Source organism: Primulina tabacum, chromosome 17 (assembly GCF_025594145.1).
Source record: "Primulina tabacum isolate GXHZ01 chromosome 17, ASM2559414v2, whole genome shotgun sequence".
In the NCBI taxonomy this organism is placed as follows: domain Eukaryota; kingdom Viridiplantae; phylum Streptophyta; class Magnoliopsida; order Lamiales; family Gesneriaceae; genus Primulina; species Primulina tabacum.
In genome coordinates, this window is record NC_134566.1 from 27,967,506 (window position 1) to 27,983,101 (window position 15,596).

The 15,596-nt window shown below is 35.1% G+C and overlaps 1 protein-coding gene across 2 annotated transcripts; it reads left to right on the forward strand.

Annotated features, from left to right (window-relative positions):
• LOC142531952 (homeobox-leucine zipper protein HAT7-like) lies at window positions 1-14,553 on the forward strand. 2 transcript variants are annotated; one of them, XM_075638238.1, is made up of 5 exons: window positions 1-298; window positions 682-746; window positions 13,332-13,424; window positions 13,524-13,909; window positions 14,000-14,553. In XM_075638238.1, the coding sequence occupies exons 3-5, from the start codon at window positions 13,352-13,354 to the stop codon at window positions 14,360-14,362; spliced, it is 822 nt and encodes a 273-aa protein (XP_075494353.1). In that variant the 5' UTR covers window positions 1-298; window positions 682-746; window positions 13,332-13,351; the 3' UTR covers window positions 14,363-14,553. The 2 variants fall into 2 exon arrangements, with proteins under 2 accessions (XP_075494353.1, XP_075494354.1); XM_075638239.1 differs by lacking the exons at window positions 1-298; window positions 682-746 and adding an exon at window positions 13,204-13,249.
• The last annotated feature ends 1,043 nt before the right edge of the window (window positions 14,554-15,596 follow it).

Below are 15,596 nucleotides of genomic sequence, written 5' to 3' on the forward strand. Positions count from 1 at the left end.
GAGAACTAAAGTTTTATCCTCGTCTTAGCACTCCAAAACAGCCATAAAAGACCACCGATTCAAGAAATGGAGGAAGGAAGAACAACTAGGGTTAATGCATTCTGCTCATCATTTTAATACGAATTTACGTAAATCCCTGATTTCGTCCTGATTCTTAATCCCTCACCGATCCGAATAGCCTAACATCGTCGCAAGATGTTATACACAAGTGCTACCGAATTCGCTTAGCTGCTGAGAGGAAAAATCTTGGCGACGTTCAACGGTTGTGGTGTGACTAGGAAATTGAAATAGCAAAGAGGTAAGGTCTTTAATTGGCGCTTTGATGTATCGTACTTTTTTGTGGCGTTGTAAGAAAGATCGAAACCACAGCACAAAAAGAAACAGTAGAGTTGGCTGTAAATTATTCAAGAGCTAAACATTATTTGTGGTAAGCATTGAGTTATTGGGGACGTTTTTCTTTATGGAAAATTTTAAAATATAAGCTCAGTCAAACTAAGTTTTTGAAAAATAATCGTACTTGATTATATTGAAGCGTTTTCAAATACACTTTTAGAGAGTTAGTTGTAACCAAGAAAAAGTTTCACCAAAGTTATCCTCGTTTTTTTACCCTTCTTTTTGAGCCGATTTTACATTCGTCAGTGATGTGTTAATTTGATTTAATTTTTTGGTTCGAAAATTCAGGTATAACAGTGAAGAAATCGAGCGAGCGATCGAGGCCTGCGTTGGGAATATTAATCAAATCTCAAGTGAGAAAATCGACTCCCCAAACTTTAAAAATTTGTCGTGTTTTTACTTTAGTGAGTCACAAGTCCGACGGCATATAGCCTACGACGCCTGTGAAATTTTGGTTCCTTCAAATTTGAGTTCCGAATTTGGGTTCCACTATTTCTTTTTCTTTTTTTTTTTTTGATTTAACTAATTTTCTTAGGTTGGAATGATGGATAAAAGACATTAGGACTTTATAATTAAGGTTCGGAAAGTTTATGTAAAAATTAGTGAATATATGATCAGAAACAAAGGCTTAAACTTGACGAAACAATAATAAACTCTAAGAATTAATTTCGAATATATTTTGAATTACTTCCTAATAAGCCCTGATGATGAAATACAAAGTGTTAGAATTTTAATTAATACAAGATTAGATACTTATAAACACCGTCATTTGGTACGCGGGATATTACCCGACGTCTTTGTCTCATCCATCATTTGGAGGTATAGGATGATTAGGGTCGAACTAGCAAGGTCGGATCGACTGATGCCAACTTCGCGTCTCATAACAAACTGTGCGACTGTATCCGAATTTGATGACTTTAATGAATATATTTTAGGTCATTTAAATGATTTAAGGAATCCATATGAAATATTGCATGATTTAAGGAAAATGGGTCAGAAATGCTAAGTTGGTAAAACTAATAAGAAAGCGTAGTGTAAGTAAGTGACTTGTTAATGGAGTAAATACTAAAGGAATATTATTTTGAATTGATGTGTTTCAAATGTATTTTTGTTGTTTTAGAGAAACAAGACTATGAATTTCAAATTCACTCTTACATGTTTATATAATGTTTGATGTTAATTATGATAGATTTCAAATTCATCAAATAATTGTGTTATTTAAAATTCATTCTATTTTGTATAACTAATATGTAAATAAGTAAAGTATACATAGATTTAAGATTCCGATCTATTGTTTAATTATTTGCAACAAAAACTACAATCGAAATCCATAGATTTCAAATCCAAGACGCAAGTGCATGCATTGATAATTAGGTGTCACAAATAATGATTACAAGGGGGCTCGAGGGAAAGTTTTTTATCACGCCACGTCACGATATGTGAGATCTTATAATGTCATTTGTTAGAAGATATTATTTAAATGCGAGGGAGCCTAGTAATTTCAAAATTATTTGTATACTGAGCATTATTGTGTTTTCTTGTGCGTGAAAAACACGAATTACATGAATTTCAACCAAAACATCATTATGTGTCACTTAATTTATATATATATATATATTTTGTGTGTATGTGTGTGTTGCGCATCTACTCTGCATATTTATGTTAGCACAAATAAAGTGACATTTTCATATTGAAAATGAAATTTTTTTATGTATCATCATATCTTATATGTGAGTCTCACATAATCGGTGCTTGCATACGTGTGCACAGTATGTGTAGTATATCAAAACTATATATACGTGAATATCTTCTTAAGATAATAAATTAATTTAGAAGATTAACCACCTAAGCCATGAAAATTGATTTTAGCCACACACATAATCCGCATGAGATATGGATACGTTGGGTTATTGATTTAGCCACACATATTCATAGATTGCTTTATGTAGTGCAATAATTTCGGCGTGATTTCATGAATTTGTTACGAGTGTTTGTTTCTGTGAACACCAAAAAATTGCAGTGCCTACACGAATAAATGCATATCCGGTTTGGAAACGTGCCTTGTGTGGATTAGATAAGTACTCAGCATCAGCATAACTAATTATACTTTGATTGGTATCTTTTGAATACAAAAGTCCCAAGTCTTTCGTTCCTCGTAGATAACGAAATCTATGTTTATGTAACGCCCCAGATTCGATGACTGTCCCCACTATACCAAGACGAGTCTTTCCAGTGTGTTTATGTCCTCACTCACACGCACCCTAGGAAACTTCTCAGGTGCTCACCCATCCCAGAATTGCTCCAAGCCAAGCACGCTTAACCTTGGAGTTCTTATGTGATTAGCTACCGAAAAAAGATGCACCTGCTTGATATGAGTAGTACAGTTAAATCTTTTAAGGCATCCTCAACTGCACACTCCCATACCTGAACAGTTTTGGAATCCCTCTCTTTCCGGTGTAAGATCGGTTCATCCATGTTCCCTCCGTCTAGAAGCGTGCCTTGGGCCGTTGCGTGCCTTGGGCCGTTCTTTGTCCGTGCAAACTCATGGCACCGACCATCACCCCCCACCTTCTTGGGCCCTGGCCTCCCTCACATGCCAACAGTTTCAGCTTGGTTCGTCCCCGAACCACACCGTACTCGGAGAGGTCAGTTCTGATACCAATTGTAACGTCTCATATTCGACAATTGTCTTGTCCCCTATGTACCAAGACGATTCTTTCCAGCGTGCTAATGTCCTCACTCACACGCACCCTAGGAAACTTCCAAGATGGTCACCCATCCCAGAATTGCTCCAAGCCAAGCATGCTTAACCTTGGAGTTCTTATGTGATGAGTTACCGAAAAGAAGATGCACCTTCTTGATATGAGTAGTACAAATCAAATCTTTTAAGTTTTCCTAAACTACACAGTCACATACCTGAACAGTTTTGAAATCCCTCTCCTTCCGGTGTAAGATCGGTTCATCCATGTTCCCTCCGCCTAGAAGCCTACCAGGAGCCGTACATTGTCCGTGTAACCTCATGACACCGGCCATCACCCCCCGCCCTCTTCAGCCCCGGGCCTCATATGCCCACCAGCTTCCGTTTGGTTCGTCCCCGAACCAAAGGGTACTCGGAGAGGTCGACTCTGATACTAATTGTAATGCCTTTAGATTTGACGAATGTCCTCAATTTACGAAGAAGAGTCTTTTCAATGGTGCTTATATCCTCATTCACATGCAAACTAGCATACTTCCAAGGTAGTCACCCATCCCAGCATTGCTCCAAGGAAAGCATGCTTAACCTTGGAGTTCTTATGTGATGAGCTACTGAAAAGAATATGCATATTCTTGATATTAGTAGTACAAATCAAATCTTTTAAGCTCTCCTCAACTGCAAAGTCACATGCCTAAAAAGTTTCTGAATCCCTCTCCTTCCGATGTAAGATCGATTCATCCATCTTCCCTCCGCCTAGAAGCCTGCCAGGAGCCGCTCATTATCCGTGCAACCTCATGGCATCGGCCATCACTCCCCTCCCTCTTCGGCCCCTGGACCTCACATGCCCATCAGTTTCCTCTTGGTTGGTCCCTGAACCACACCGTACTCAGAAAGGTCGGCTCTGATACCAATTGTAACGCTCCAGATTCGACGACTGTCCCCACTGTACCAAGATGAGTCTTTCCAGCGTGCTTATGTCCTCCCTCACGTGCACCATAGGAAACTTCCAAGGTGGTCACCCATCCCAGAATTGCCCTAAGCCAAGCAGGCTTAACCTTGGAGTTCTTATTTGATGAGTAACTGAAAAGAAGATAAACCTTTTGGATATGAGTAGTACAAATCAAATCTTTTAAGGCTCTCCTCAACTGCATAGTCCCATAACTGAACAGTTTTGGAATCCTCCTTCTTCCGATGTAAGATCGGTTCATCCATGTTCCCTCTACCTAGAAGCCTGTCAGGAGCCGCTCATTGTTCTTGCAACCTTATGGCACCGACCATCACCCCCACCCTCTTCGGCCTCAGGCCTCACATGCCTACCAGCTTCCACTTGGTTCGTCTTCGAACCACACCGTATTCAGAGAGGTCGGCTCTGATACCAATTGTAACGCCCCAGATTCGACGATTGTCCTCATTGTACCAAGACGAGTCTTTCCAGCGTGATTATGACCTCACTCACACGTACCCTAGGACAATTCCAAGGTGGTCACCCATTCTTGAATTGCTCCAAGCCAAGCACGCTTAACCTTGGAATTCTTATGTGATGAGCTACCGAAAGGAAGATGCACCTTCTTGATATGAGTAGTAGAAATCAAAGCTTTTAAGCCCTACTCAACTACACAGACCCTTACCTGAATAGAAATCACTCCCAGCCCTCTTCGGCCCCGGGCCTCACACTAGCTCAACTGTTACCAACACTTTAAGAATCTAGATACTTAAGCCTGGAGGTCCTGGTTCAAGTGCTGGAGGAGGCGAAAAAAACCACTTTTCAGGGATGTGATATTCTTTGAGTGGCGATGCATGGGCATGAGCTGCGGCTCATGCTGGACCATCCTAATGACCCATGATAGTAGTGGTACATGGATATGGGCCAAGGCCCATGTTGGTTCAGCCTAATGGCCCGTGATCGTTACAAAAAAAGCGCCTTAAATTCCGTTCCAGTGTGTCTTTGTTGGATATGAGCTAAATTTTATCAATAAATCTACAGCAAAAGATATATCAGATCTTGTACACTTTGCAAGATACATAACACTACAAGAAAAATGTCATACGTGATACGACAATGGTTTTTAACCGTTGTCGTAGCCCTTTTAAAACTGTTGTTAAAGCCATTGTTGTTAAAAGGTTCGCTCAAAGACACCGGGTTTTTCACCGTTGTCGTAGCTACAATTTGCGACGGTTGTTCAATACCGTCGCAAATGATATTTGCAACGGAATCCATATATAAACTGTCGCTATTTAGCGACTGTTTGTTACATCGTCGCTAAACTTAGCGACGATTTATTGATAACCGTCGCTAAATATAGCAACGGCATTCATGTGCAAAACCTGTCGCTACTTAACGACGGTTTATACATGAATTACATCGCTAATATTTTAGGTAAAATAAAAAAAATTAATAATTTAATAAATCTGTGTTGTGAAATGGTACAATCATGTAAGAGATAAAAAAATTTAAGTGTCGTGAAGTGATAAAATCCTGTAAGAGATAAAAATTTTAATTGTTTTGAAGTGGTAAAATCGTGTAACAGATAAAAATTTTAAGTGTTGTGAAGTGGTAAAATCGTGTAAGAGATAAAAAATTTAAGTGTTGTGAAGTTGTAAAATCGTGTAATGAGAAAAATTTTAAGTGTTGTGAAGTGAAGTGGAAGAAAATGGAGCGAATTTGCAGGTATTTATAGAGAGTGGTGGAAGAAAATGTAGGGAATTTTAGGCGGTATCGAATTTTTGAAATTAGCGACGGCTTTCCTACAACTGTCGCTAAAGTTAGCGACGGTTATATCTAAATCGTCGCTAATTTGACGGTTTTGCTTGATTCTGTTGCTAACGTTAGCGACGGTTGAAATTAAATCATCGCTCGCTAATTTGAAATTAGCGACGATTTAGCTATCACCGTTATAGGAAAATCGTCGCTAAATATCATTGTGTTTTATTCTAAACTCACGCTAATCGACAACGGTTTTTTTAAACTGTTGTCGATTGTCCAAAAAAACACGCTAATAGACAACGGTTCATGAAACCGTTGTCATAAACGTTGAAAGACAACGGTTTTACAGAACCGTTGTCATTGACCCTAAAAACCGTTGTCTTTGACCCCCAAAAGACAACAGTTTTATAAAAACCGTTGTCTTTTGCTTAAAAAATGATTAGTTAAAACCGTTGTCAAAAGTTTTTTAACAACGGTTTTAGTTAAAACCGTTGTCGTATGTGTGTTGTTGATTCTGAAATTTCTTGTAGTGTAAGGATACCAATAGCACTTAGATATGGTACTTCTGGACCAAGAATAACTTCACCATCTTCACATGGACGGAATGAATCATTTTCTATTTTTAATAATCTAGCAACTATTGGAGTCCTTAATTGATTTGATTTATGCATATTAAAACGTTTAAGGACCTTTATGTATAATTTGTCCGGTGAACAAATATTCCACATGGTTTTTGTTCAATTTCTAAACTCAAACAATACTTTGTTTTTAAAAGATCTTTCATTTTAAATTCTTCTTTCAAGTACAATACAACTTGTTGAATTCTCTTATTTGTTCCAATGATGTTTAAATCATCAACATATACAACAATAATTATGTATCCGGATTTTTTTTCTTAATGAAAAACGCAATGACATATTAAATTGTTTACATATCCCTTTTTCATTAAGTGTTCACTTAGCCGATTATACCACATTCGGCTGGATTGCTTTAACATATAATGATATTTGCAATTTCACATAATAACATTCTTTGGGTTTTGAACTTTGTGCTTTATGCATCTTAAATCCTTCTGGGATTTTCATATATATATTACTATCGAGTTTTAAAATACCACCAAATTAATCAAATACCAAAACATAATTACATCCATAACGGAAGAATACGTTCTTCATAATCAATTTCAGGCCTTTGACAAAACCCTTGTGCAACAAGTCGAGCTTCATATCTTACTATTTCATTTTTCTCATTTCGCTTTCGAATAAAAACTCATTTATACTCAACTGATTTTACATCTTCATGTGTAAGAACTATAGATCCAAAAAACGTTACATTTATTTAGCGAATCCAATTCAACTTGGATGACATATTTCTATTTTATCCAGTTCTGTCGATTTTTACATTCACCAAAAGATTTTGGTTCATGATCTTCATTGTCATTTATGATGTCAAATGCCACATTGCAACAAAATATCTCTTCAATTTTTTTATATATATTTTCGGTTCCATATTTTTCAAGTATTAATATAACTGATAGAGATTTCACGGTTCTTGTCAGTTTGTGATTCTAACATAACATTTTCATCATCATTTGTTTCTGCCAGAATATCATTCTCTATTTATGATCACCATGTTTCTCTATGCATTTTCTTTTTCGATGATTTTTATCCTTGGAATCGATTGGCTTTCCACGCTGCAATCGTTTATGACATCATAAGTATCTTCAATTTGTTTTTTTTTTAAATTTCAATTTGAGTATGGGCTTTTACAGCATGTATATATGATTTAGTTACATATTTTGTGTTTGCAAATGAATCTGATATTTGATTTATTATTCTTTGTAAATGAACAATTAGTTATACATCTTTTTCAGATTGTTTAGTTATTGAATCCAGATATAACAATGATGATACATACCATGTAATTTTATTTTCGATATATTTCTTTTCTCCCCCTAACATTGGAAATATTTCCTCATTAAAATGGCAATCAACAAAATTTGTTGTAAACACGTCGCCTGTCTGAGGCTCAAGATATTGAATGATTGATGGACTATCATAATTGTGGGGACCCGAACCTAATCCATCTTCTTAATCATTATTAGGATCATTTAATTAATCTGGGTCTAAATTTTTTTTTTAAAATACAAATGCGGAAACGTAAAGTAATCAATCTGATATAAATATCAACATAAAGTACAAATCATGTACAACATATGTTTATCGCAACTAGAGTTCAGCCACTACATCAAGTACTGAAAATCAATCTAGTCTTAGTCCAGATCTCCATGCTAATCTTGAATCTCTCATTCTCTTCGTGACCATGATCCTGTCCCACCTGTTGTCATGCACACATACAAACAAGACAACAGCCGGATAACTCCGGTGAGAAATGCATCCCAGTATAAACAATGTAAACATGCAGTCATATAAAAGCATATACAAAAGCATGAAACACATATCCATATCATATATCAAATCAGAAGACATGTATCGATATAAAGCTGTAAATAAAACTCTGGACTCGTCATCGCCGACTCGACTCATCTCTAATCTAGGGATCCCGGTTCTAGGCATTGTATCGTATATCGAATTTCAGCGATAAGAATGAATCAACTCCTAAGCGACATCGATATAAATCAAACATCCAGTGTCTTGACGAATCAGCCGAAGACTTGGCACATCACCCAATGACTAGGAACATCAGCCCACAACTCAATACTTGCTCTGCTATAAATCAATAGACTAAGCATACTAATCTTAAGAATTGCAAATATCAATGCAATAATCATTCGGTATGTGATTTTGGGAAACTCAAGTTAAATCTAACTCGAGTTGTGCAATCCCGAATCAACATTGATTTATACCTTTTTTTCTTTCAATCTGACTCTTTCGAAGTCTCGGATTCAAAGCCTGTCAATATCAATCTGGCAATGACAATAACGAGGAGTACAATATCAATACCCCACTCAAATCACTACTGGATATAATCAGGACTCGATCAAATTCTGTTTTCACGGCATAACAGCACAATCCCAATATATCCAGCAATACCCATCAACAGATATCAATTCTCACAACTCATGATCACTCACAGTACAAATCTGATATGAATCTCATTCAAATCGACTTTGAAAATCATAACAATTCTATACGGTATCCGTTCTTCAATCTGGTTTCGATTATACGATGTCTAACATGTCAGAAACACCATATATGAATCATATCCGATTCTTTCAATATCATATTTTCAAATCATATCAAAACATAGTAAAACTTACGTCCAGTTGAAGTCTTTGTCGATAGGAACACAGTACTAAAGTCGGATTGAAATTCTGACGGACGGATCTTGCACAACTTCAAATTCTGACGGGCGGATCTTTTCACAATTTCTCAGAAGCCTTTCTCTGAACCTTTCGTTCTTCTGAAATGGATGAAGAATTCATATATATATATATATATATATATATATCATGCATGGTTACAAAACGTGGCATGATTCTTTAAACAGCACGTATCACGCATATGCGCGACCCTCCTCGGCGCATATGCGCGAGACACTATGTCTCGGCACGTCATACTCACAGCATCTCGCGCATATGCGCGCCCTCGTTCGGCGCATATGCGCGAGGTCCTTCACAACTCTCTGCCACCCTCGCGCACATGCGCGGATCCACGTCGCGCATAGGCGCGAGGTTCTCTGCCTGCCTCGCGCATATGCGCCCTCTCCGGTCGCGCATATGCGCGAGGTGTTCTGCCTCGTACATAATTCGGTCTTCTTTTCGCCTATCCCGGTCTGATCTGTTCTGTCTATAACCACATCAATTTATCAACAAATCATATCAGATTACAGTAATCAAATCTCGGGCATTACAATAATCGATATAAATTCCGATCTTTTTTTGAGATCCAATTTTTGTTCGATGAGGTGATGCAATAAACACATATATCATACATTCAAAAATTCTCAGATGATAAATGTCTCGTTCTTTACCAAATGCAAACTGCAATTGAGAGTATTTATGATACGCACTTTGTCTGATGCGAATTAATGCAACAGGATGTAGAATTGCATGTCCCCATATAGACGTAGGGAGTTTTATTTTCATAATCATTGGTCTAACAATCAATTGTAGACGTAAATTCAATGATTCAACTAATTCATTTTGTGTATGTACATGAGCAACATGATGCTCAACAGTGATTTCCATTGACATACAATAATCATTGAAAGTCTGAGAAGTAAATTCACCAGCATTATCAAGTATAATTTTCTTGATTGTACACCGGAAATTGATTCTGCAATTTCATTATTTGAGCAAGTAATCTTGCAAATGTCACATTCCGTGTTGATAATAAACATACATGTGACCAGCCCCTGCAGGCATCGATCAATACCATAAAAGATCTAAATGGTTCATATGGTGGATGAATTGGTCCACAAATATCATCCTGAATACGTTCAAGAAATATGGATGATTTAGTTTAGATTTTAGCTAGTGATGGTCTTATAATAAGTTTTCCAAGAGAACATTTTTTATACTAAAACTTATTATTTTGAAAGATCTTCTGGTCTTTCAGAGGTTGACCATGTGTATTTTCTATAATTATTCGCATCATTATTGAACCAGGATGTCCTCGTCCATCAAGTCAATTAATTAATATTTAAAAATTATCAACTATCATGTTTGATTCAATTGGACCTATTTGTGTATAATGCAATCCAGTAAGGAGCATTGATAGTTTTCAACTACATATTTCTTTCCTGATTTATATGTGGTAAGACACACATATATATCTCATTTCCTTTATTTATTATCTGAGTATCATACCCATGTGAATATATGTCATTAAAAATCAACAAATTTCTTTTCGATTGTGGTGAATATAAAACATCATTTATCAGAAATTTTGTACCATTAGGTAACAAAAAATGTGTTTTACAACAACCTTTAATCAAGTCTACAGGACCTGATATTGTATTCACCATTGTTTTTGTTGGTTTTAATTCCAAGAAATATTCGGATAATAGTGTGCGTTGTATCACTATAACATATGCAAACTTCCATGAGATTAGTTCCTTGTTTAGCTTTGTTCATAGCATTTTCTATATTTGAACTTTAAAAAAATATGCAATGGAAAAAATTACTAACAATACATCTGTAATTTATTGAAAAATATAACACATATCATAATTATACAATAAAATATTATCTTATGAGTACATGAAAAATAAAATATCTTACATTTATATTCCACCATTATATTGATCATTTTCAGAGAAATCATTAAGAAAATCTGCAACTTCAAATGAGTTGAATCACTCAAACAGTCACTGTGTTTAGTGAAGTTGGTTTATTTCTATTTTCTCTTTATTGATTCTTTATTAAGCTTATAAAGGTGCTTGGGGGCTCGACAAATACGAGACCAATGTTCCGGAGTGCCACATCTAAAACAACAACTTTCAAATCGTTTTGAGTGATTTTCATTAGCACTCATGTTCTCACGATGCCTTTTTAGTGGATAGTTTGAGATGCCCTTTTGAGATGAGTTATAGAAGTAACTATCTCGATTGTTTTCAAAATCATAGTCGCGACCACGATCACAACCACAACCATGACTACGACCTCGATTTCGACCTCGACCAAAACCTTGTCTACGACTTTGATTTTGGTTTCCAGGTTTAAATTCATTTTTACTTGCGACATTTACTTCTGGAAATGTTGTTGATCTAGTGGGTCGAGACTGATGATTTCTCATTAGCAGCTCGTTGTTCTATTCTGGCACAAGAATATATGCGATAAATTCAGAATATCTCGCAAATCCACACACTCTATATTGTTATTATAGAGTTATATTTTATGCGTGAAAATGAAAAAATGTTTTTTCAAGCATTTTCGATTTCGTAACTTCATGTCCAAAAAATTTTAATTGCGAGATTATTCGATACATTACCTAGTTGTGATCACTGATTTTTAAAAGTTTTGAAATTTTAACGTATTTAATTCATCACGGGCGGTTGGAAGTTTAACTTCCCTTGTATGTTCAAATCTTTTCTTTAATCTTTTCCATAAAGCCATGAGATCTTTTTCAATGAAATATTCACATTTTAATTCTTCATCAAGATATCAAAGCTAAAATATCATAGCTTTTGCTTCTTCTTTTTTGTGATGATGAGATACCATTTTCTTTAATGGTCTCATTTAGACCCAATGACTCAAAATGCATTTCTACATCGAGATTCAATGACATATAACTTTTTTCCGTAATGTCAAGCGCAATGAGTTCGAGTTTTGCCAAATTTGACATAGTGGTACTAGAAAAAATAATAATAATTTATTTTATTAGGTAAGTTCTAAATCTATTAATATGAGAATTCAGAGTAACATTCATATAACACAATAAAAATATATAAACAATGAAATAATCACATCACGTTATTATAATGAGGTGTCATAGACTTCTTTTATATAATAACATGATATTATATATTAAATATATACACAATAAAAATAAATAAACACTAACATAATAAAAATATATAAACATTGTAATAATGTAATCAATTATTATAATGAGGTGTCATAGACTCTTTTCATATAATAATATAATAAATTAACAGTGTAATAATATAATCATATCACATTATTATAATGAGGTGTCATAGACTCTTTTATATAATAACATAATATTATATATTAAATACATATACAATAAAAATAAATAAATAGTAAAATAAATATTCTTACGTTTGAATATTGTTACATTTTTTTAGTATTTTGGAGTTTGAAAAAATGTGGAGAATCTTAGAGTTTCGTGGTGATAATATGTCAAAAATAAAAATTTACGGTAAAATAAAATTTCAAACTTACAAAATATATTAAAATACACTCTTTATAAATTTTCTCCATTCAACTATATATCTTCTTCACAAACTGAAAGACTTATTTATAAAATCTCTTTAAAAATAATCCAAAATAATTATATTGTTACAAATTAATTTTCAATATTTCTAAATCTTATTTTCAAAGTGTCATAATTTTGGTGAGAATGAGAACACGTAGGCACCACTGTAGAAGAAATTGGGGAGGATCGATGATGTTGAAAGGTGCTTGATAGTGAAACAAGTCTATATATTTTCTGTCCATTTCCAATTAAACAAAAATGGGCATCAATAATTAATTTCCAATCATATTATATATATATATAAATCTTTAAATTAATTACATAAAAAATTTGACTTCAATTTGGATTTTAACTCAAACTACCTCCCAGTAAATAAAAATAAAAACAAAAACTATTTTTTTAAATAATTATTTGGAGCTGTGATTTGAGTAGAAATTTCGAATCTCGAAACAATAAATATCACTTCCCCGTTCAGTTCTCGAACATAGATTATACATCTCTCCTTGGCAGATATCCCATATTCCATCTCCATAATTTCTTCTCAAATTCCGTGTATGAATGTTAAATTTAATCCAAAGCCTTCTCATTTTTTCCTTATATTTCAAGAAACTTTTACATCATATATTTGTTCCAGCAATCAGATAGATAGAATCCATGCTCAGAAATCCCGAAGATGGCGCTCATTTGCCCTCAGCTTCATCCTGTGCTCCACAAGACAGCTTCCATGGTAACTGACTACACATCTTATTTTGTTAATAAAGGAGAAAAGGAAAACATATTCATGTAAATTTCGTGCTTTTCGAATATTATTCTCGGGAAATTTCAGTTTCAGGCATACCCCAGTTCTTTATGAGGAGATCCATGTCGTTTTCCGGGCTCGATCGGGACGAGGATTCGCAGCCCGACGACGACGTTTCGGATGACGGGTCACAGATGCTGGGAGAAAAGAAGAGGAGGCTGAACCTGGAACAGGTGAGGGCCTTAGAGAAGAGCTTTGAATTGGGTAACAAACTTGAGCCCGAGAGGAAAATGAGGTTGGCTCGGGCTTTGGGTCTGCAACCCAGGCAGGTCGCGATTTGGTTCCAGAACAGGAGGGCCCGTTGGAAGACTAAACAGTTGGAGAAGGACTATGATGTCTTGAAGAGACAATTCGAAGCACTCAAATCGGATAACAATGCCCTCAAGTCTCAAAACAAGAAACTTCAATCACAGGTTCTTTTCCTACCTTAAGATCTTTAATTGTTGGTCAAGATAATTAAATCAAGTTGGTAATTAAAATTAGTTATTACTGTTTTATTGCAGTTATTTGCCTTGAAAGGCAAAGAACCCCATAATGTCTCAACTGCCATTAACTTGAACAAAGAAAATGAAGCCTGTTGGAGTAATGGAAGTGACAACAGTTATAATGAAGTTAACCTCAACGCAACATCAGCAGACAACACATTGTACACTCGTATCAACAACAACAAAAACAAAAACGTAGTCATTTTCCCGTCACCGATGGAGATTTCAGCACCGAATCTACCCGACTACTTCCAAAATCACAAGATAAACAATGATCATCACCCCCCTTCATCGAACCACCAAATCTTCAACATGTTTGGAAATATCGAGGAAAGCCAAGAGTTTTGGCCATGGCACGAACAACAACAGAACTATCAATAAATTTCTTGATCTGCTGCGCCATGTGAAAGTCAGAAGTCAAAATTGACAAAAGTTTTTTAATTTCATACTGTTTATTATTTTTTCTTTTCTTCTTCAGCTTCTTGTTACAATATACTTAAAATTATATATTCTGGTGGCTGTCATTCAAATATATAAATATGATCTGATCACTGTATCATATCATGATCCAATCATGCATCCATGTATATAATAATAAGATACATGTTACATGCAAAATATAAAACAAAATATGTCATACATCAGTAGGGTCGATACTGATCTGTCATGGGCCATAATCTGCATAGAGAAACAAGATCCCTTCCTGCTCCAAATTTAACTTTGAAATTATCGAAATCTTTCTAGTTGGCAATTTATACTGTACAAGAAAAGACTCACTGAAAAGAGACGTGTCTTGCTATCGAGGAATGAGTCAAAATTTATTGAATTTATTTGTCACTGTTTAGTCAATTTGTATAAGATTTAGTGGGTTTCATAATGGCATCATGATATTAGTGATTTAGTGCATCCGCAATGGTGAGTTGTTATAATACTCATCAACTCATCAAAAATCGTGAGGTTGATTGTCACATATTTATTATAACAACATATCTCTTTCACTCACATTCTTTTTAAAATTAATACTAATTATTTATGGGTCTCACAGTCCACTCAGTCATCTTAAATTTTTTTCATATTAAATACAAATGTTGTACAATATTTAAATCATTTTCTAGATGTTCCAACGGCTACTTTGTAACGACTGGTTTTCAACGGCTATTGTACAATGATAATTTTGCAAAGATGATAATAATTGAAAATCACATAAATCGAAATAAGAAATACAATAATTAATAATTACAATCACTCGAAAATACAATAATACTAGAAAATGAACTTTGGGTAAATACTTTAGATATTACATCTCGACCTAATATCCTGACATAGACATTCATGTATGATAAGCTGCTCCTCTGTCATCTGCGAGGTGTCTTGGTTCAAAATTTCGTACTCCTTCAATTTCAAGCGTCGATTCTTAGCTTCAGATTTGTACAAGGCAAGTTTTGCCTTAATCTCCTCTACTTCGAGTTGTTTTTGTTTCAGATCGACTTCGGACTTCTTCATGCTTACGTACTCAGTGAACTTTGCGAATATATTGTTGTAGTTTATTGTCAGATCTTCGATGGTCGATTTTACTATGTCTTTTTCCTTCCTTTTTGCTGCTTTCTGTCCCATT

Bases quoted from the DNA above. Each gene is read 5' to 3' on its own strand.
- LOC142531952 (XM_075638238.1), top strand. From the start codon at position 13,352: ATGCTCAGAAATCCCGAAGATGGCGCTCATTTGCCCTCAGCTTCATCC. The intron at 13,425-13,523 runs GTAACTGACTAC...GGGAAATTTCAG, and splicing joins TCCACAAGACAGCTTCCATG to TTTCAGGCATACCCCAGTTC. The intron at 13,910-13,999 runs GTTCTTTTCCTA...GTTTTATTGCAG, and splicing joins ACAAGAAACTTCAATCACAG to TTATTTGCCTTGAAAGGCAA.